The following is a 23,556-nucleotide window of genomic DNA, read 5'->3' on the forward strand; positions in this document are numbered from 1 at the left end:
TCTGCACCGGAAGACCAACTTGAGGCAATCCAGCAGGCCGAAGATGCCGCCAGAGCCCAAGGGCTCGAGGCCGTCATCTAGGTAGAGAGGCCTAGGCCTCGCAAATCTGCTGTACAAAAATAAAGTTTATTCCTCCTCCTCCTTTGCCTTTGAGCATGTGAAATGCTGCTCAAGCGGGACACATGTTTAGGGTGATCAAATCAAACTGGCTGTGTAGTATGAACAAGGAACACAGGCAACTGAAGGAACACTTTTTATCTATGTTCTTGTTGATGTTGCTTGCAGCTGTACATTTGATTGACATATTCCAGTGTCTGTAGAGTTTCAACTGGCCTGCTCGCAGTGGTTGCTCAGGTGAAACTTGACAATGCCCTGAAAAATGTCTTGAAACAAGTGCAGTGCATCCAAATGCTGCATAAGATTAGGAATACTATTTTGTGTCTTCCTGCAATCGGCTATACCACAGTTTGATAGATTTAATGTTTACTCTGCCCAATCGGTTGTCAATTCCTTTTGTTGCATCTTGAACAATGCTGGTTGTAAAATCACGAAAAAATCCCTATCGTAATTTACCTTGTGCTTAATGTATGCCGTAAATTATTCCCAATTTCTCAAAATACTGAGCCACTGTCATTTATTGGTGCGGAACCTTGGGCTAATAAGCAATTATTGTAGAGCTGCTCCCTGCAAATAGTGACAAACATTAGTGACGTTATTGTCCTCCAGCCCCTTCGTCTATCATATAGGCCGACTTGAAAGAAGACTGCAAATATAAAAGGCTCATGAAAGTGAATACAATGTGTCCATAAATTATTTTTTAGAAACAAAAGCACATGAACAAGGTGATGCCCTAAAAACCGCAGAAAGAGCAAATTTGGAGATGAAGCCAAACCTGCTTTCATAATAAGCAATAGTGGACATTCTGGATGGCATACAACTAACAAGCTTAAGAATGGTGAACACGCTTTATTGACAGCGGAAAAATGTACAAGATACCACTGCTCGTCCGGTTTGTAAAACCTTGCAGTGAACAGCAGCAGCCACCTACTACAATTGTATAATTGGGAAAAAGAACAACAACAATGCAGGCATATTTACAGTAGGGCTGCATGACTTTTTGAACACTTCCATTTTGTTAGTTTGATGAGATGATTGTGCTTAAATATACCTTTATTTACTTGGCATTCATTCCTTGCCAGGCACCAACAGTATTTCACAAAAGAGAAGAAAGAATGATGATCAGCTGCAATTTAGTTTGCTTGCTTTGAATTTTAGTTCAGAAAGAGCAACAATAAAATAAACATGGACATGATGGAAGTGCAGACTGCATAAGTTGTACTTTGGGGAGCCATACTAGCCTTATCTTTGGGAGTCCTTACTTCCTCTTGCATGATCACTGGAGACAAACTGGTGAGATAAAAAAAAAGTCAGTTCTCAACGTTGAAACCTAGAACACCAAAAGACTTTCAACATTTTGCTTTCAAAAAAGAGGAAAAAGACCAAAGAGAATCACTGCAATACAACAAGGCACAAGAAAAAGACCATGAGATGATAGAAAATGATGGAAACCCTAACCATCTGTTCAACTTGTATGCTGTAAACCCACAGAGCAAGCGCAGCTTATTAACATGGCTTCACCAGAAACGCAACATGAAACGATATGGCAAGACCAGTCCAAAGAGAACAGAGCACACCATTTCTGCAAGTACCCCACACAACAGAGTTTTTGCCTATGCTGTCACAGTGGACCCTATTCTCCTGGTTCTGAGGCAAACTGCACTGACACCTGGCCTGTCATTGCGTCCGTGACCATTGGCAGCGTGAGAATGCCATGGTCTTCACCAACATTGGCTGCTGAGGCTGCATCTAGGGACACTGTCACACAGCCCTGCTGTGCTCCGGCCCCTTCTTGTCCTTCAGCAACCCCTCCAAGTGACAGTCCTCTCGGCAGGGCAAACACAGTGTTCCCGCCGTCTGAGCTGATGGGAATAAGGAGCACCCTCTCCCCACCATCCGAGGTGGGAACCTTGAGCACAGCAGCATTGGCAAACCCTTCCTCACCCTCCATGTTCAAGCCTTCTTGACCGCCTGGTACCATCATGACAATGGGCATCTGGTCACCCTCACCACTAGCAGGTGCCTCAGCATAGGCCATGCCTTCAGCTGTGATGGCTTGTTCTTGGCCCTCGGTGCCTTCAGCCATGGCCTCCGAAGTAGTTTCACCCTGCCCTACGTCGTAGGCCTCCCGAGAGGAGCACAGATCTCCAGAGCCCACTGACAGCAAAGGTGCCTCTGTATTAAGTGCCCCAACAACTTTTGTCTCGCTACCCAGCTGTGCTGAAGTTGTGGTCATGTCGCCAGATACCATGTACGACGATGTGTCCATTGTCATGATACGGGCTAGGGACGATACTGCACCGTCTCCACCAGCAGCCAGCATGGCCATCTCCTCTGAGGTGACGGCTACTCCTTCTTGCGACCCTTCCGGGTGGTGAACGATGGCGAAGTGGATCACTTCACCGTTCTCAGACTCCACGGCCAGGTGCTCCAGGCCTTCCTGATCGGCAGCCATCAGCAGCTGCGCTGTTTGTTCGTTCATCTCAGCCTCCATGCCACTGTCCTGGTGTTCGGGAGCTTGATGATGCATCGTATCTTCCATCTGGTGTTGCTCTAGTTCTGCTTCCTGTTGTGCCTGCTCCTCAGCTTGTACTCCAGGGTGCATCATCTCTTCTGCATCTGCCTGCTCTTGTTGTTCGGGCTCCTGCTGTGGTGATGTGTCCTGTGCAGGCTCTCCAAGCTGCTGTATGACAAGCTCATCACCCCCTTCCTGTTCACTTGTTTCCATTCCCTCTTGCTGCAGTGACGTCATCTGGTGCTGTTGGTCCGCAAGCTCAAGGTCGGCAGATTCCATGGTCACAGATTCCATGTCTTGGAAGTCAGCCAAATCTCGTGGGTCCTGGCTAATGGTTGCAATGCCATCGGCCGTGTTTATAGACACAGTCACCTGGCCTGGGCCCGTGGCTTCTGCTACGGCCCTGGCCAGCTGCGTGGCCAAATCCTCTTGCGGATTTATTGCCACAGTAGTTGTGATACCATCTTCTGTCGTGGCCACCAGCTGGCTTCCACCAAGGTCTGCTGATGACAAAGTGCCATCTCCTGTGACCATGTTGATCACAGAGTCATCAGCAGTCACAAAGGCCTGCTCTTGGCCTTGCCTGCACAATGAAAAAAAGAATATAAATTATGCGTGACAATTATTTTACCCTTTGTGATCAGCACACTCGAATAAAGTGGTATAACTGAATATAGTAAATCATCTTCAGAAGCCCACACTGTGTAGAAAGGTTAATAAAAAGCAGCAAATTGTCATCCACTCGAATGTAGCATGAAGCTACAAAGGAAACCGCATCATATTGAAATTCGACTATTTATGCAATTAAATACAATCACCAATCAATTTTTCTTGCATGGAAGAGGCCACAACATTTTCCGAATTATTGGGCAATCAAAAACAAATTCAAATCAGGAAAAAAAAAATAATTTTGTTGAATTTGAGAGACGGCGACGAAAGATACGGTTTAATGCTGTGTTGACAATATCTTCACATCAAAGAGAGGGCAGCCACGCTTTCAGGTCCACTCCACCCCCGTTGCTGATACTGTCGCCTGCAGTGGGGAGCGAATGCTTCATCTGCCGCTCACTTCAACGTGTGTCCAAAACTTGAGATACTCGTGGCTTGAGGGAAGCGTTTTCCGTCTAGGTTGACTGCCGAACTTCCAGGCAGCCGCTTTGTAACCGGTATTTCGTGTCCCGCAGCTGCACTATAAGCGATACGTGTATACATGGAGTGCTATGGGAAAATTAACGGGAGTCTGAAAAGACCGTATTATAACAGGTCCTGCACTATAAACGGTTACGTTATAAGTGGTCTACACTGTATCTGCCGGCGTGTCGTATTCCTTTCTCTGGTGAGGTTACTTACGGTCATCGAATTCGCTTTCTTTGCTCCGTCACACCTGCGCCATTGTTTCAGCGAATGGCTGCGGCAGAGCTGTCTCGCATGTCCGTCATGCATTGGATTCCTTCGAATGTCGTACAACTAACAGTCTCCACTGACGCCTTGTGATAACATGCGCAGAATACCTTGCTCCCTATGGTGGCGTTATATAATAGGAAACGCTTTTAAGATTTGCTGCTGCGTAATTAAGAAAGATTTTGCAATCGATTTTTATCACCTAAATGGAGTGCGAGTGATTATTAATGGTGCCCGTATGTACCACTTAAAGGCTAAGAAGAGAATTGAGGCACCGTACAGCTATTCTAAAATTTTAAATAAAATAGTGGGGTTTTACGTGCCAGAACTATGATGTGAGTATGAGTGACTCCGGACTTTTTTTGGCCACCTGGAGTTTTTTTAACGTGCAATCCAATCCATAGTACACAGCTATTAACTTTCAAAACTGTTCAACGAAGACGACAGCAAGTAATGCACGTGCAGGTCTCCCTAGACCACTGCGGGAACACTGCCATAGGCCAAAATATAAGAACGGGGCAGTAATATGCTGCACAGTGCTATAGAATTTAATTCAAGTCTGCCTCTAGAAAGTAGATTACGTTCTGTATTTGGCAAAGAGAACAACTGGCAGATTCGTCTCTTGGGGATGCTTAGGGCAAGCTGACATGCTACCGTTGCTTTGAGATGCTATATTGTTGATACTCTGTCGTATCCACCTGCACGACAAACGACACCGATACAAAAAACAATGCTCCAATACACAGCAGCAAATATTGGAAGCGGTTCCGAAATATAACACCACAATAAGAAACAAGCAATCTGCACAAATCATGAAAAGGCACGAGAGAAGGCAGTAGGCCGCGCGATAACAGAACAATTGCAATGTGCGACGGTCGCGCGAGCCAGCTCTGCTGCATCCCCTCAGTGAAGCAGCGGCGAGGATGCGACGGACCAGAACAAGCGGCACCCCGGTGACGTTTAGTCGATGACCAGTGTAACCTCGCCAGGGAAAGCAACATGACACGCTGTCAGACAATGGGATGCGCACTGCCACTATGGCGCCATTCTTAACAGCAGGTGCTGCACCACCAGAAGGGGTGTCGATGCAGCTTGACACGCGCTCCCGTGGTCCGTATAATTCTGTTCATGGGTGTACATGTGCATAAAATAACTCATAACTTGTCATCTTACCCTACCTCAACTATTTGTCATATTGAATCCTTTAACAGAGAAAAAGTAAATATCTCGAAGTGTAAGGAAGACTTTTTTTGTCCCTGGCTTTAACTTGTTTCAAATGAGAACACTCCTTTAAAATTTCAAATGACATGATGACAGCTGGCTGAACGCTCCTTGACTGCAGCTGGCTGAACACTCCTTGACTGCTGTGTTCGGCAGTAACTCTCCTGCAAAGTTAGAACCCTACTGTTATCTGTGGCCTAACAACAAATCATTTGATCTTGTGTTCAGTATGTAAGCCCTCTCTCATTGACGCTAAACACCACTAGAGGAGCACATTATGTTGTGTACATGCAGAATTCAAGGAACTACGAGTTTGACCTGCAAAACTGACGAGCCAGAAGCCTCGTCAATCACAAGCATTTTATCTGTCTTGTGTTGCATGTCAAATTGGTGCATGCAGCCACTTGTGAACTCACCCTTGGTGGCCTGTGCAAATGTGTGCAGCAAACAAGTCCTCAGACTCGAAGCCATTCAAGCAACCCGCACAGATCAGCTGAATGAGCTCTCCTGCAGATTCCTCCTGGCTCTCCTGTGGGCTCACTTCAGTCAGCATGTGGCTTCCTATGTAAGCAAGATACAGAGCATTAAAGGGCTACATTGTTGCAAGTAATGCAAATACAGTAGAAACCTTTTCATACATTTTGGAAAAAGAAACACTAGAAAAAACTTACTAACCAGGAAAACGTACAAACCGATGTCACTAAAAAATGTGGCAGGCTCAACTGTAGTTGATATCTATGTAACGCTAATTGTTGCAGCACGAGGCACTGATGCGCTACAAGCTGGACAGGCCCGAGCAGCCCAAGATGAGTCTTGTCGTTTTTGCTGCTTCGGCAAACTTACGTTTGCGCTCCTCAAATTCAGTCAGGGTCAGCAGCTATTCGGTCTCAAAACCTATTCAGTTCGAAAACTATTCGATATTCGATTCAATTCACCTTTGGCACTATTCGATCTCAAAAATTACTATTCGCACACTCCTACTAAAATGACTTCGTTATAACTGTTGTCTAACCTAACAACAATTAGTGCCCTTCGAATGATGAAGGGTTTGGAAGGGGGGGAGGGGACATAAGCTAAAGCTTATGCAAAATAATTCCACCATGTACCTATGAAGGACCCGGAAGGATTCTTTCCTGCCACATCTTATTCAGCAAGATGACTGCTTTCTCTAACGTAGCTGTTAATGTTTGTCTAGCTTTGTTATTTTTATCATCCATGCATAAGTAGTGGCTAAACAGGTCCTATCAGTGTCTCATAAGCATGCCAGTCGAGCACTGCAAGCTTCTGATTTAGAACTAAGTGGATGCTTCAAAACAACAAAATAGCATTTCTTTATGCTGGCATCCAGTGACAAGCATTGCACAAAATTAGTTGCTTGCAGCTCTCAGCCGGCATGTTCACAAACAGCTGATAAGCAATGTAATGCCGGGGACATAAAAGCAGGACATGAACGGCCTTTTAACCGATGACAATGAGCGTCCTCTGGTGCCAATCACGAGTTAACTCGTCATGAACATTCCAACATTTAACTTGAACTTCTGCAAATTTAATGTGAGCTTTCCTCAAGTATAGTATGTGCAGTTTTTGTATCTTTGACAAACAAATAATACACAATGACTTTTGCTTTATTTTTTCAACAAGACTAGCAAAACTGCAATAGGTATTTCTGGTATCATAAATTGGAAAAAATTGGTGCAAAATATGCAGGTCTAAAAAAAAATTCAACACTTTTCGAAAACTTCAAAATTTATCATGGCAGTTAAAGGGACTGTGCATCTGCAGCAGATTACTGGGGCCTATGCCACACGGTGTAGCACGTACTGCAAGCTACGTGCTCCACCCTTAGAGTTTCCATGTGGTATGATAGCATAGAACACTCAACCAAGGTGGAAATTTTTATGCGCACAGAACGTGGGAGTTGGCAGTGAAAATGGCTGCCGACTCAGCAGCGCAGGTAGTTTGGCGTGCTGCCAAGTGGCCGACAGAGAAGAAGAAAGTGTGCTGACAGCACCATAACTGTTCTAGCATGCACCCGACACCTGAACATTGGTCAGCAGCGTGGGGAGAATAGGAGAAAAGATTGACAGAGACAGGGATACAAAGGAAGAGAGTGCATGAAGCAGGTGGCCAACACCTTATGCGAGTTTCATGTGCCTCATCAAAAAAGGCCATTTATACTAGTGGACAACTTTCTGTGGAAACAAAGGGAAAGCTACGGAGGCAAAGTGGGCACATGCAAGACCGCTCCTGAAAAAAGTTCCACATTTTCATCCACGCTAGCTGAAGCTGAAGAACAGAAAACATAAACATCCTGTTTAAAATACCGAAATAAGACAAAATACACCAGTGAGTGTTAAATTACTTATTTTTCTGCTTTTCTCTTCCATGTTTGGGAAAAAGTAAAACTGTCACATGTGGTAGCTACGCTGATTCAGTATGTGTTCTAGAAACCAAGAGCGTAGTCAGGTGCTGGCGAAATACTTTGCACAGTACTAATACATGTGCAGTAGCTCCGCCCTTGTAGCTTTGCATTCATTGACACAGAAAGCTGTCCGCTATATAGTGGCATCATGTGCTGCAACATTTCAGCCTAACTGGCATGAACAGACCAATAAATATTTGTTCTGAACTTCCTGAACAAAAGAGTTTGTTATATCCATGTCTAGTAATAAATGTTTGCTTCATCAAAATGAGAGTCTAAATGCACGCATTTCTATGGGAACTTACAAGGTAATTATGATTACTATGTTATTATATCTACTGGTTCGTTACAGCAAGGTCTGACCGTATAATAAACATATCCATTCTTTAACCTTGTATATACATGCAAAATGCACAATGAAAGCGAGCACACATATTTTGATTTGACGGTTGGGGTTTAACGCACCAAATGATTGATGATGTTTAACGTAACAAAGCAACATGGCGCTATGAGAGACACCGTAGTAATGGGCTCTGGATCAATTATGACCCACTGGAGTTCTTCTATGTGCACCCAAAGTGCAAAACACGAGTGTTTTTGCATTCTGCCCTACTGATTGGCCCTGTCATGCTGAGCAGCAGAATGCCATGGCCACTACATTTATGGCATTCCATTATGATGAGGCTTAGACCAGCTTAGAACAACTTTGCAGTGATTTAACTTTCTCCATACACATTACCTTGTGTCAGGTCCGAACGTTGCATCCTGGCCAGTGCAGAGGGTTCTTCGTGAAGTCGCATGTGAGAGTCTAAAGCTTTCTTCTTGAAGAAGCCTACATGTAGTGAACAAAAGGAATTAGAAATCTGTGCAAACCGGAAGTGGTAGAGCACAGCCTCATCTCATAAAAGAGGCTTGCTTTTACCTCTTGAGGGTAACTAAATTTATGGAAACCTTCAGAGCACCGTTGATCTCCATGCCATGTATATAAGAGGACTGCTCTTGTGAATTAAAATTAACTCATTGCTACACCCACAATGCCACAAGGGCTTGTCATGCAGTTGGTTTTCGTGTGATCACAGCTATGCACGCGTCATCAGTTTGGTTTTAGTTTAGATTGGACATTAGTCAATTTTGCTTCATTCGTTTACCATAACATTTTTAGCACTTTTTACTTGCCATGCTGTGGAGCTCATCCAAGTTAACCAACACACTGCAAAACACATTTAATTAAGGAGCATTTGATATCATTGAAGAATAGAAATGTTTGACAGGACTAAATAGCAAGTCCACATTATCCAACTTCACAAATTATAGAGCCATCCTGAAGGGTGCATAAGTTATTTTTGTAAAGAACATAAGACAAAGCATGCTTTCAAATATCGTATCTGTTTGCATATCAGGACAAATAAACCAGATGCAAAGAGGTGCAGGAAGTACTGATACCTATTTTCAATAACAATGCATTACAGTCAATCAACGATCAGATTTTCCGGACATGTATGATGACCCGGACAGCTCCACCACACCACCACATATGCCATAGAGGCAATCTAGAAGAGTCTGAAATTTCAAATGCAAAAATCCTTCACCTTCCGATTTCTGACTTTTTGCTGAGACCGCAGGTCAAAAACGGCATTAATCAAAGCCACCACCATTGCCATTTGGGTTATCTCACAGCCTCGAACAGATGCACTCGCATGCCAATGTGCTGGCAGCTGTAGCAGCCACAGCAGCAAAGCTAGGCCTAGCTGCTTTTGATACCAAGCTTCCTGCTGCTTGGTGCTGTGTTTTTCATTGAAAGAATTCACTGCTGTCAGCAAAGGCACTGCGCTGCCTTTGTAATCCTCGCCGATGGCTTCGCAGCGCGCTAAACACAACGTATTGGATGCTGGTACCCAAAATCAGCTTCAGTGCGATACAACGGCGTTACGCGGTGAAGCATACTAAGAATTAAAAGGGGTACTGTTTTGGGGCACAGTATGTATATTCCTTAATTTATGTGCGTGCACCCGCCGCCGCCTGTCAGAGTATGAGCAACAATACACCTAATATGTCCACTGGCAGGCCTTCGGAGCTATTTTCGGACGTGCCTGTAGTGTTTGGAGGCCTTGAGGGCAGTAAAAGGCATGCATTAATTTTTTTTTTTTCGGACTGCCAGATTTTTTAGGACATTGTGGCCCCTAGAGAGTCCTAAAAACCTGTGGGGATTGAGGGAGGCACCGGCACCATTGCGCGGGCTTCACCTGTTCTGCCGTCCCTCGCCTTTTTTCCCCCGTCTGCGCCCAACCGGTTCTAGTGGTGGCGCTCCGCACGTGGTGGTTCGCAGTGAGGGCGGGGCGCTGACATCACTACGCAGCTGTGTCGGCTGCTAGCGGCGGAGCGTGACTTTCTTATCTCCGGGACCAGCGCACGGAACGTACATGCTTTCCTCTCGTCCGCCGACACCTTTGTGACTAGAACTGGAGCTCACACATGGTGCCTTTGCCCGTGCGGGGAGCGCGTACTTTGTGCTGATCCTTTCCTGACGCTAAGCCGACGAGCGGTGCCTGGTGCTCGCGCGAGGTCGTACAAAACCGAGCCGCATTTGCCGAAAGCCTAAGCCGAAGGATATTGCCCGAGCTCCCGCGAGTTGACCTATTGGTTATCGCCAGAGCAAGTAGCATAGCCGCTAGGACTTTTGCTAGCGGCGTGTCCCAGCTTGAGCCTGTGCTATAGGCGCCTGGTATTGTATTTTCTACCTTGGTGCAGGACCCCTTTGGTTCCCCGCCGCGCGGGCGTTTGTGCAGTTATGGTGCCGACGGATTCAATAAACGGTTTCCGTCAACTGAGGACTTTACTGTGTTTTTGTGTGCGTCGCTCGGTAGCCCCTTGCGGCCTCTGAGCTCGCGCGCGAGCAGTGCTGGAGGCGACGGCTGACGCAGCCCTGTGGCTCGCTAAGCTCGAACCCGCGGTGGTTGGTCTCCTGTGAGACACCAAGAACCCACAAACCGGACGCTGATTTACTGTACACCAAAGGTCTCAAAGGCTTGTCAGCTGCATGTGGCCTACATGTCGCTGATGATGTAGTAAGTGTCACCTCCTTTGATTTAATATGAAGCCTTTGTAACCTATGTGGATATTGCTTGCCTACACAAATGACTCATACTAGAATGCACCATCCATTCCTTTGCACTATATTCATAACAAGTAAGATGTCACTATCATTTACTATATTGTCGCAATGCCAAAAACAGAGGTCGCACAGCACTGATCAAGAAGAACAGCAGCAGGTCGCCTATTTAATACTGCGCGCTACCGCGACTTCTTCTTCACTGCGCCTTGAGAAATATGCTCATGCGTACTCGCATTGTCCTCTTCTTCATCGGAGTACAGGCGCGGCAATATTGTACAAATAAACTACAGTACATATTCAAAGAATGGTTGCATTTTTGACGTAGCAAAGTATAAAGAGAAGAAAAACAAAGATCCTGCTCCAGAATGAACCAAGACTCTGAAACTACAGTTGAAGCTTGTTAGAATGAAGTTGCATTCAACACAAAAATACCTTCATTATATGAGATGTTTGTTGTAAGCATACATTCATTACATGCTCATATAGGCAGGAAACATTTCAGATTTATTTTGTTACATCTGATAATTCTTTTACAGTTGACTCCCGATAATTCGAAGTCAATTGGAATTTTTGGTTAATTAGAAGTAAAGGAGTGGTCCCGTCAGTTTTATATGCAGCTCTATGGAAAAAAATTGCTCGATAATTTGAAGTTAAAATCTAAAATTATTGGTTAATTAGAAGTTATTTTCAATCAAGAACCTTGAGGCTACCATAATTTTTCCATAAAATGCGAAATTTTTCACGTGCCAAAACAGCTACCTGACCGCGCTGGTGTCGTCGCCATCGCAGCTGCCTGCAGCGCACTGTTATCGCCGTCACCGCTGTCCGCAGCGCCACATCTCTTGAAATGGCAAGGTTGTTTAGTCAATGCCGGCGTTTCGTAGGCTTCGTCCAGTCTCTTGTTTTTCGTCGAGTGCAACAGCCACGCGTTGGGTTAATTCCACGAGCTTCTGATTTTTGAGTGTGGTAGTGGCAACGATTGATAATGGCAAGTCGCGGTTCTTACCGAACGCTTGAGCTGACAACGAAAGTCGAAGTCATGAAAGAAGTTGACAAAGGAGGCACCGTCAAGCAAGACATCGCACGCAACTACGGCATGAAGGCTAACACGCTCTCAAACTTCATCAAAAATAAGCGTTCAGTATTGGATGCTTTTGAAAATGACAAGTTCAAAATGTCACGGAAGCGAATGCGCACCGGCGCCTACCCAGAGTTGGAAAACACATTGCTCATTCGGATCAAAGAAGCTCGAAATAACAAATTTGCCCTCAGTGGTGAGGTCGTCGCGGCGAAAGCCTTATCGCTTGCAGCAATGTTGGATATCAACGATTTCGCTTCGTCGGATGGGTGGCTGACGCGCTTCAAACATCGGCATGACCTGATTTTCAAGAGCGTGTGTGGAGAAAGGCGTCTGTCAACCTGGAAACTTGTGCGACATGGAAAGCTGGAAAGCTTCGCAAGTACCTCAGCGAGTATCAGCCGGTTGACAGCAGACCAGGCTGCGCTTTTTTACCGGCTGCTACCAGACAAGACCCTGACATTCAAGGACGACGACTGTGCTGGAGGCAAACGGAGTAAAGAAAGGGTGTCGGTTCTGATCGCGGCAAACATGACTAGCACCAAACAATGTCGCCTGCTTGTGATCGGGATGGCCGCAAAGCCTACCGTAAAATTCCGAGCAAGCGCCCCCCCTCGAGCAAGTCGAAATTACCGGCAAAGTTAGGGGGGGCGCTATCCCGGAACGGCACCAAAATTCAAGATGGCCACGACAAAATTTTCCCGCAAAAAAAAAAAAGCGCAGTTGGAATAGCATTAAAATTTTATTGAACATGAACTTTATTAAGCCAAAGATTTGTTAGTGGTGTTTATCACTCTCAACACCACCGTTACTCAAAACCACCAAAAGAACTACAGAAAGCGCATCGACGCTGCACCGGCGCGTCGCCGCGACCGGCGACGCGAACATTGGTTATGCAGCGTCTATTCCAGGCAAAATTATGTCTGCGAGAGTAAATTGACGCGTAATGTTCACTTTATTAAAAACCATGTCCACGGTAAAACGTTTAGCACTAATGAGAGTTCCGATACAAGTGAAGCTCAGCTGCAGTGCATGGCTACCGACGGCGGACAGCGAACCGCGGCTCGGCCATGCTCGCATCGCAGCTGGTGGCGCCGCAAATATCAGCATGTTTTCTTCATCGTGTGAAATTATTGTGAGGAGAGGGTAAAGCGGCAACGACGGTAACAAAACATTGCTGCTTGGGAGCGTCGGCGGTTCGTTCTGAAGCGCCGTCGGCTACAGATTCGAAGTGAACTGAAAAAGGCCTAGCGACGATATCGGTGGCGAGTGATTAGCAGCGGTGAAGCTGCCGGCGATGCCAGAGCGTAGCCGCGACCACTCCTCAGTCACCGAGTGGTCACGTCACTGTGCCGCAGGGAACTCCTTTGTGCCGTGCGAGAGGCAGATCTCGCCGTCGGCCGGCGGTCCGTGAACTACCGACCGCCAGCCGCAGTTCGCCCCGATGCACTCGCGTGCCCACTGGGGCGCCCGGGTACGACCATGATTCGATGAAATGGCTCATCCGGGCGCCCGATGCGCACCGGTGCGATTTGCCGAATTTGCCATCATTTTCGTGGACTGGATGTGGCAGGCCAGTGTTGGTGGGGGGGGGGGGGGGGGGGGTTTCCCGGAACGGCGCGGAAATTTGAAATTAGCAGTGAAGTTAGGGGGGGGGGGGGCTCTTGCACGGGTGGGGGCGCTTGATCGGAATTTTACGGTAGGTGTTTTAAAGGCGTAAAGATGCTTCCTGTGGACTAAGCCTCAAACAGGAAAGCGTGGATAACATGCAACATTTTCCGAGAGAGGATCACCAAACTTGATCGCAAGTTCGCGTGGTCAAACCGCAAGGTGTTGTTTCTTCTGGACCAATGCAGTCAGTGCCCACACGAATGTGCCAACCTTGAATGCTATCCGTCTTGCATACTTGCCTGCAAACACGATGGCGGTGTTGCAGCCGATGGACCACGACATAATAAAAAATATAAAGGTCCTGTACAGGCAGCAACTCGTCGAGTGCATGATTTTGTGCATGGACAACTTCTCGAAATACGAAGTAAGTGCACTTAGTGCCATCCACATGCTAGCGCAAGCTTGGGGCCGTGTGAAAGATGAGACTATCGCCAACTGCTTTCGGGCTTGTGGTTTCGTGGAAACTTCAGGGGATGCTTCTTGTCCGCCGGGGGAAGTGTAAGTAAGTAAGCTCGACGACAGTAGCTTTGGCGCCGCTCTCGGTGACACTCGTTTTGAAGAGTATGTCGCCGTGGACAGCAATGCTGAAACGTGTGGTCTACTGATGGACAGTTAAATTGTGCTGATCGTTCGGCCCCATGTATGCATTCATGAAAGCGACGCTGACGACGACATCGAAAACGAGCCACAACCGAGGGCTGCCGATGTAGCTGCAGGTCTTGCTCTCGTGCAGCGATTTTTTGTTGGAGAAAGCAACGCCGAAGAAGCACTTGGACACGTCTACTGCTTGCAAAACATGCTTGCCGCAGCTAGATTCGGCAAGCAGAAGCAGACGAAAACGACAGACTATTTTTCATGAAAGACTTTCGGCTTTGAAATTAATAAAGGTGCCGTTTTTTGTGCTTTTTTAAATTGGAAGTTTGTTTAATTGGAACTTTTTTGTGGTTCCCGTGAACTTCGTATTAACGGGAGTCGACTGTGGTTCTATACTGTAATGCAAAAATTTTCAAGCAGCTTCTTGAGTAACATGAGCTATCACTAAGCACTGTGGTGAAGTTCTGCACCAATCCTGTGGAGCGACAGTACAGCATGGTGGTAGCTGTCATCAAAATTGCACTCGCTTTAGAACTTTCAGCAATGGATGTATGTGTTGTCACTTGCTGACAGCTGTATGTGCAACAGGACACCTACCTCTTCCACAGGTCAGGCACCTGAAGTCTGTGTCACCACGATGCATACGTAAGTGATTGTAGAGCCCCACTTTTGTGGCCAGCTTGCGGTTGCAGCCTTGCCAAGGGCAAGGCGTTGGTGGCCTGCACGACAAGAATGGAGACAGAAGTAAATCGCAATAACAATAATTGTGTGCATGCAAATGAAGTTCAAATTCAATTTCATGTGATGACAGCTTAAAAAAAAAAGAAAAAAAAAAACAGATATACTCAAATTTCATTCAGTTCACCCAAGAATCATTAAAAATGTTTTGAGATTTGCGTCTCCCCATAACTTCCAAGTGACACACAGTCAAGGTCATGTATATTGTAATTTTTGCCATTTGCAGCATTGCAGCGATGCGCTATTATACATCACACTATTTGTTTGGGGGATGGAGAATGCACCCCTACTGCGAAAGTTCCTTAAACCCTAGTGAGAGCAAAACTATGTAAAGAATCTGCTCTTGTTAGAGATATTAACCTTCAATTTTTAAAGCATTCCTCCCCTTGACACTCCACCTTGACCCTACAAAGTGGATGGCAGTGTTGACTGTTGAATGACATGGTCAGTGTGCTTCAGTGACACTCCACAGATGTTTCTGGATGAATACTTTGCAACAGGGTGCTCTCAGTGCGTAGTCAAATGCACTGCAGGAAGGCATGTTTCTCAAGCAACTCCTCGTTGCAGGAATCAGAGGAGAGACATTGAAGCATAGAGTCTCCTTCACTTGAGGGTTGGCACTATGTGCTGTTTCGTAGAGTTTAATAATAAGTTTGTGTCAACACCTGCTTGTGTGAATACGGGGTTAAGTTGACGGGAAATGTAAGCAGGAAAAGACCAGGGCTGCACTTACGCGTGAACTTCCATATGAGCCATGAGCTGCTCCCGTTGAAGAAAGCGGCGGTGGCACTTGTGGCATTCGTGCACGATGCTGTGTAAAGACAGGTGACTCCAAAGGGCCTGGGAATTAGCCATTTTGGAGCCACAAATCTGGAAACAATGGATGTTGTGCACATAAGCAACCAAGTGCATGCTTCGAAACAGCAAAAATCTGCTTATACTTATGACTACTCAACAACAAGCGAACAATTGGGAAGCACTGCATGGTTTAAAATGTGAGCAGCAACCAGGCGCCGTATTCTGAAACGATCCACTTCGGCGATAATCACGTTCAGTAAATCGACCTACTGCTTACCCATACTGTCAGCATGCACTATCAACACACAGTCTCGAATGCCTCACAACACACGAGAGAATGCACCAGACGAGTGCAAAGTGGCTCGAGTGTTGTTTTCGAGTGTACCGACCACAGTACGACGCAGGCGTGTTCGTTTATTCACGGGAGCACCAAACAACATTGTGACGTCAAATTGACGTAGACCGGAACTGATAGATGACGCTATTTATTTTCCAGTTTCGCTAAAACATCCAATCAACGTGCGCCCTTGGTGGAGGCGTGGCCAGGGCGATAGTATTGCAGAAGTGGATTGTTTCAGAATACAGCCCCATTAGTACTCAGTATAGACACCGGACAGTCACCATAAGGCACCGGCAGCATGCTGCTAGACAGCGTCGCCAATGGCAGCCGTAATAGCAATGGCATGTGATGCAGACAATGGGGCGAAGGCGCGCGGCGCTTCCTGTGATCTTGCGCTGCAGTTTGCAATGCCTGACGAGCCATAAAATGCAATTTCATGCGTATACTCTTGAGATAGGTCATCGCTTGTATTAGGTAAGTTACATTTAGGCACCAGGTGGTATACAAACCAGACAACGAGTGTAAATTATGCACCCCATGTGCATACCGCAAGCTACGCCTCGTGTAAGCAATGCTCACTACGGCAAGCTACGACGTGGAACTCCAGCAGTTTATGTTATTTTGTTGTGCATGGTAACATTGTGTGTATCCGGACAGTTTCCGTAATCTCGACGAGTGTTAAAGCGGGCGCTATGCGGACATCGCAGTAGCGTGGCCGATCCCGCTTTTTGTGGACGTCTCAGACCCGCGGCTAGGCATTCCGAGCATCGGCGACGCGGACTTCGCGACCAAGCTTCGGGCACGGAATCCTCGGACACGATGCTAAGCCTTTCGCGCGTAGGCGCCTCCGACTCGGCGATCAAGCACATCGCGCGCGGACTTCTCGGATCCTTGCCTAAGCATTTCGTGCATCGGTGCCTCCGACTGCGCAACTAAGCACATCGAGCGTCGACTCCTCGACCCCGCATCTACGCATTTCGCGCGTCGGCACATCGCTCATCGAGAGTCGACACCTCGGACCCGCGGCTAGGCACTTCGCGCGTCGGCATCGCGAGCGTCGACTCCCCGAGCCCGCGGCCAGGCATTTCGCGCGTCGGCACCTCGGACTGCGCGGCTAATCTAATCGAGCGTCGACTCCTCGAGCCCGCGGCTAGGCATTTCGCGCGTCGGCACATCGCTCATCGAGTGTCGACTCCTCGGACCCGCGGCTAGGCACTTCGCGCATCGGCACTTCGCGCATCGGCACCTCGAGCGTCGACTCATCGAGCCCGCGGCCAGGCATTTCGCGCGTCGGCACCTCGGACTGCGCGATTTAGCTCACCGAGCGTCTATTCTTTGGACCCGCGACCAGGCATTTCGCACATCGGCACCTCAGACCCGCGACTTAGCACATCGGGCGCCGACTCTATTATCGTATTGCCACGATATCTCGTACCAATACCTATCATACCACCCCTTCATAAAAAGAACCTCATCATGAGCTCTGTTCACTAGGCCACTTTGGCTGGCATAGACACCTGGCTGCAGAAGTGAGGCATCATACAAAAGTACAGGCTGGAAAGCACCTAGCAGCTGCATTGCTGCCTATCTATCATTGGCTCTCCTAACATCCATAGCCATTGTCAATGGAAGATGATCCAAAAATTCTGTAACATGGTCGATTCTACCAAAAGAAAACAATGCCTCGCTGACTGTACTAGAGACTGCTATCAATGAGGCAGTCTGCAGGTACAACACTAGAACTACTGTATATTTATGCCCACATAGTTCTGCACCTCACTTGGTTTGAAACCCAGGCACCATGCTCTTTGTAGAGCAGCAGTAAAGAATACCATACAAACATGAAAAACACAGAACAAAGGCACAGCAAACCAGAGGCCACATGCCCAAGAAGCCCCACATCACAAAACACATCAAAGATTACAAATTTGGTGCGTTTTAGAGAACTGAAGAGAAGGGGAAACTTTGAGAGCCGTTTTCTCAAAACTGTTTTTTCGCCTTTCTGCTCAGTTTCTGGAGCTGATTTCTTCGTTACCGTTTAGACTATTTTGATTCTGTTTTTTTTGTCACAATACATGTAGACTGGCGAAGCAGAACAAAAATGATGAACAAAGGGAGATGTACGTCTCCCTTTTTTGTTTTTTGCGCTGCTTTGCTGATCCCACATGTGTTGGTACATTCTCTTTATGTATCCATTTTGTTTCTCTCTTGCTATGATTCGCTGTTCCTAATGTCTTAGCAACTGACCCAATCTTCATTCTTGTTCCATTACATACAGGCTGGCACGACGAGAACCATTGCCAGTGGCCTTTACACGAGTGCATGTCTGCATGCCTATGCATGTGCAGATAGCTTGGGACAGAACGTATGTGTCCAAGCGCAGCGAGAGCATGGATATCTGTTCCAGACAGATATCGGTGCTTGGCTGCCTCGCACTGCAATGTGCCTGGCTACGCAGCTACGGCATGGTACAATCAACGCTCAGTTTCGGCAGATTTATGTCATGCAAGAATGCGTTTTTTCTTATGTCTTGTGCTGATCCAACTCTCAAAACAAAAGAATTGTATTTAGCATTATTTCAGTAACTTGAAGCACTGACAATAACAAAGAACGAAACGATGTCTGTCAAAACGGCCACGAGTGAGCCAAGTGGCAGCGCGCTGGCGCGGGTCTCTCATAGATGCAAACTGCCATTCGTTGCGAGGTGTGACAAACCCCAAGCACGCAAGCACGAGCTTGCACGCTTAAGGGCTTAAGGCCTGCGTTGATGGCGAGTTTAGGCAAGCTGCTGCGTTGGTGGTGGCCGTCGGTGCAGAACACAGAAAATCATGTACTTGCTGCAACCAGAGTTGGGAGAGCATGGAAAGAAAACATACCTTAAAATAAAAAGACTGAGCCGCTGAGAAAACAGCAAAATGACGACTACAAATCCGCATGTTCGCCTTCAGTGCCCAAGGTGCGGGGCCATCACACTTGTGGAGGCGAAGACACGCAATTTACTTGGAACACGAAGCTCTTGGGAATGAATGGCTCCTTTGTTTATGTTAGAACAACTACACAAAAGAAGAGCAACGTTGGAAATGCACACACCGTTTGCCTACAGACAGCGCATATCCAGGCTTTCTGCTGTTCCAGCTGGTGAGGTCACAATAAAAAAAATTACACCGCCCATGCACCCCGTACAGATGGTAAACCAGCGAAGCTGAAATGTGCGGCCCGGTGTTTATCACTGGGTTAATCCCGACGGTTCATTAAAGTCTTTCTCAATTATTGGTTACATTTTTGTCTAGCTCGGCCACACGAGCCGCCGGATTGGCCCGACCGACGCCGACGACATCTCTCCTGCTCTGTCTCTCGGCGGCTCATACCCAAATATCCGATGCGGGTATGAGCCACACGTGATTTCTTTCTTTCCTTCTTTGTTTGTTTGTTTCTTTCTTCCTTCCTTTCTTGTCCTGGCTCATACCCGCATATCCCTGGCACAAACCTGCATATCCAATGCGGGTCTATTTTCGTATATACCAAAGTGAACGAGACGCGAGTTTGTGATAGGTTTTTGACAGGTTTATTTCCACCAAAAGGTTTCTGTGGTCGAACCCCAAGTGTTTTCGCCTAGGCATATACAGCTTCGCTGTAAAACCTATAGAGCTAAACGGCCTCACCAGCTTTACTGATGTTTGAATTAATTTGTTCGTGCACCGCAAAAAATAACAAGTTTGTTCAGATTGGGTTCGCGGGGTACGGTATTTCAGCAATGCAAAACAGAAGAAACGACGGAGTATAATCAACAAACATAGCTGGCGGCTGGACTTGCTGCACTCGGCTCGACTGTCACATGCTGTTACATTCACGGCGCTGCCACATGAAGGTGCCACCAGTCCAAGCTCCTCCATGCCCGGTGCCTATCGAAGCATGACGCACTGACAGAGGCATCATCATTTTCTAAAATATCGCAGAGTCTCACATGAAAATGATGCACCACCGCCTGTCAGGCAATAATGCATTGAAATAGCAGCATCACTGTTTGAGTTTAACATCCACATTCCAAAACCGGTGTTCTACTAAGTGAACAATGAGCTCGCAAGGAGAGTTGGTGGGTGTAATTAAAGTTTTGCTTTAGCACCAAGTATGAGGCAAGAGACTAGAAAGGGATGCACCCATGTGCTTGTCATTTCTCTTTCTAGTCTCTCGTGTTGTGTTTGGCACTGAAGTGGGACAATAACACGTAGAGCATGCCTGGAAAACAAGGTACAGTAATACCTCGTTAACTCGAACTCGCACATCTCGAAAAATCGGCTAAGTCGAAATTTTCCGTGGCACCGAACCATTTCTCATATGTGCCATGTATTTATTGCCGTTTATTTCGAAGTATTTTGGGGCCAAATTCCGGATATCTCGAAATCTTGACTGAGACTGGAACAACTCTGTCGCCGGACCGTTTAACAAACTATTTCTGAAGGTCTTGCAGTAGGTTCTTATCCTTGCACGTTTAGAAGTTTAGAAGCTCTTGTTGAAAAGCTATTCAGTAGTGATGAATTTTTTAGAAATAACTCGACTTTTACTGCAATTTCCGCAACTTTGCTTATCTTGAAATTTTTCCGGTTTTTACTACTTCGAGTTAACGAGGTATACTATTACTGTATACTGATGATGATCACGAAGTAACAAACCCCACTAGAAGGAGATTAGACATGGTGGTGGCGATTGAAACAGAAGTAAAAAGTTGCACTGCTTTTGATGCAAGTAAGACTCACAAGTCGAGGATTTGTTGAATCACAGTTTACTGCATCCTGCTTGAGCAAGTGACACTTTCAGCTATTAGTGAGTGGGGAAAGGGACATACCTCACAGATATTGGCAAGCTCTGGGTGTACACTTTGGATGTGGTTACGACGTGGCCCTGGCTGGACGAAAAGTAGACCGCAGTGTTGGCACTGGTACTGGTGACTCTCAGTCTCCATGTGTTTCACAAAAGTGGCAAACAGGCCGAACCAGCTGTGACACACCCGGCACCGGTAGTTACGTGGCTCTGAGCGATTGTACTTCTCCTGCACATCATACAAAGCATTCAAAGTGAATCAAGGGCGCCAGCGAAAGCACTCTACAACACTGCTTGCACACCTCGGTAAGATGGGAAAGCGCTGCTTTTTATTTGGGGGTTTTGAGTCACTGTGCATAGTCAGAGCACACTGCGGGCCTTTCAGGTTTTTCGTTGCAGTGCTACAGTGACTGAGAAAGGCTGTGTTATACTAAGATATAATGCAATGGTGGCCCGCAGAAATAGAAACTACACAAACAGGTCAATCGCCAAATTCTGCAATACGCAAAGAAAATTTATTAAAAAATCTGTACAAATAAAAAGAAAGAAAGCAATTTATTTAGATTTCAGACCTGTTCATATTGTTTTGATATTGCCACCTGCCCCGTGGCAATATTTACTGACAAATGCAGAAAAGACATTTTAAAAACCAAAATATATGCAAGCACACTGCAATGATGCAATACTCACAAGTCAATGAACAGTAGAGTTGAAGTGCACATCAGTAGCACACAACAGTACAGTACAGTGTGGTGGCATAGTTATGAAATTATGTGGCTGAGCACTAGTTCATCAGTTATATTTCTGGCCATGGTAGTCACATTCCATTTCAGACAGACCAAGGGGGGAAGAGGAAGAGTTAGCACTGTTTATACGTTATTGCTTACAGAGCTGCACAATGCAAACTGTTGTCGCTGTTTTACCCCAAATGCATTTTTGTAAAATTTTGTTGGAAGTCTTTCAAAGCCTGCATGTGACAATCATGTCTAGGGAGCTAAATGTGCAGTGCTTCACTATGTCATGTCCTAAAACTGCCGTTGCTGCTTTGCCTTCATGAGGGCCTGGGAAACAATTTTCCTTGCAGTAGACACAGCTGCAATATAACACCTTCTGATCATGTGCACTTCGGCAGGCAGTGCACTAGACCAGTGTCAAAAGTGGCACACTTAGTGATAGTGATTGAGCATGTAAGAGCCCCAAAAGCGTGTAATGGCAATTTTGTGTGAAAGTAAGACCTCAATACTCTTTAGGGATCTGTAATCTGATAAAATTCATCCAAGGTTTGTGAGAGGCTCAAAATGCAGCAGCAAAAGCGTTTCGGGAACATGTAGCATACTTACTCGAATCTAACGCACACTTTTTTTCCGATAAAACAGGTACAAAAATTGCGTGCACGTTAGAATCAAGTACGACCCTAAATCTGCGTTACCATATAGCCGTCGGCATTTCGAAATGACCACCTCGCACGCGTGTCGAGCCTAGCTACACTCTAGCCTAGCTGCCGTAGCTTGCTCCATGTGCTGCAGTACACGTGCTTAGGCATTAGTCTACCGTCTTTGTTGCCGTTTTCTACGTCTGCTCTATCAACATGAAGTACCGAATACATCATGATGCCGCATTTAAAAGGAAAGTGATCATGCGTGCGGAGAGGGACGGAAATCGGGCCGCTTCACGGGCGTTCGGAGAATCTGAAACTTGCGTGCGGGACTGGTGCAAACAGAAGGAGAGGATTTAGCCAGCAAAGCAACACAGAAGAGTTTCAGTGGACCGAAGCAGTACGTATTCTGCGACGATCCACTTCGGCGATACGATCGCATTGGCCCCATCTTGAAAGCGATCTGCGATAGGAAAAGTACGCTGCGCGCTGTGTTTTCGCCGCTTCTAGGTCGCGTTAAAGCGAGAGGCATGCTAGCACGAAGGTCAATTCGCTTGCCGCGCTTCATCACTCCAGCGTTTTGACAGCTCGTTTCCATGGTCAACAAGCGAGATGTGTTCATGTGTGCTTGTGCGTGCGTGACACCGTGCTTGTTAATTTATTTAGTAAGCGAATGTTAGCAAGTTTACATGGCCAATAAAACTGCTATCTTTACTTCGTATAGCGGCCTACTAATTTGCTATTGCATTCGATGCTTCGCCTTTGGGGCAAAACTGCGACTTTTTTTATTCATCGTAACTTCAGTGCATCAGGAGTAAATCTGTTTTTCCAAATGAGAGAAAGTTGTATTTCTGTTTGAAAGCATGAGGTGTGCGGTACTGTAAAGGATTCTTTTTTTCTTTTTTGGCCATGGAAAACGGGTGCACGTTCGAATCGAGGGCGCGTTAGAATCGAGTAAATACAGTACACTATATGTGCCAGCCCAAGGCGCTATAACGTAAAATGATTCCAAACTGTTTTGATTCCAAACTCCTGACGTCAAATTTACGTAACCACCGACGCAAGCATCGGGCAGTGACCCGTAGCGTTGTCTGAACAACCCAATCAAACAATCTCCTCGTTTATAGAAGGTCACCTTTGTTCACTTCCAAAACCAATAACATTGTCTACACTCAGCGGTTTTTCTTATCTAATTGGCTGACAAGAGGCGAGGAGCACGCTCTGGTGGAGAAGGTTTCGATGAGGCCGAGTCAGCACAGTGAAAATAGATAACCGCATGAAGAGGGTGGATGCCGGCCTCTCCGATTGGTCCGCTTCGCCTTACTTAGCTTGCGGTGGCTGATCGAAAATCACGGC

At 46.5% G+C, this 23,556-nt stretch overlaps 1 protein-coding gene across 4 annotated transcripts in view; it reads right to left on the reverse strand.

Annotated features, from left to right (window-relative positions):
- Positions 1-946: 946 nt before the first annotated feature.
- The window catches only part of LOC119442798 (uncharacterized), a 61,978-nt gene continuing 39,368 nt past the window's right edge, over positions 947-23,556 (reverse strand). For all 4 annotated transcript variants that reach the window (XM_037707825.2, XM_049662400.1, XM_049662398.1 and 1 more), the window contains 6 exons: positions 20,851-21,054; positions 15,603-15,739; positions 14,729-14,850; positions 8,416-8,508; positions 5,671-5,815; positions 947-3,215 (listed from right to left, as the gene is read on the reverse strand). In XM_037707825.2, coding sequence (XP_037563753.1) covers positions 1,751-3,215; positions 5,671-5,815; positions 8,416-8,508; positions 14,729-14,850; positions 15,603-15,739; positions 20,851-21,054 — 2,166 coding nt within the window. In that variant the 3' untranslated portion in view covers positions 947-1,750. The remainder of the gene's footprint in view (positions 3,216-5,670; positions 5,816-8,415; positions 8,509-14,728; positions 14,851-15,602; positions 15,740-20,850; positions 21,055-23,556) is intronic.

Source organism: Dermacentor silvarum, chromosome 2 (genome assembly GCF_013339745.2).
Source record: "Dermacentor silvarum isolate Dsil-2018 chromosome 2, BIME_Dsil_1.4, whole genome shotgun sequence".
NCBI lineage: Eukaryota > Metazoa > Arthropoda > Arachnida > Ixodida > Ixodidae > Dermacentor > Dermacentor silvarum.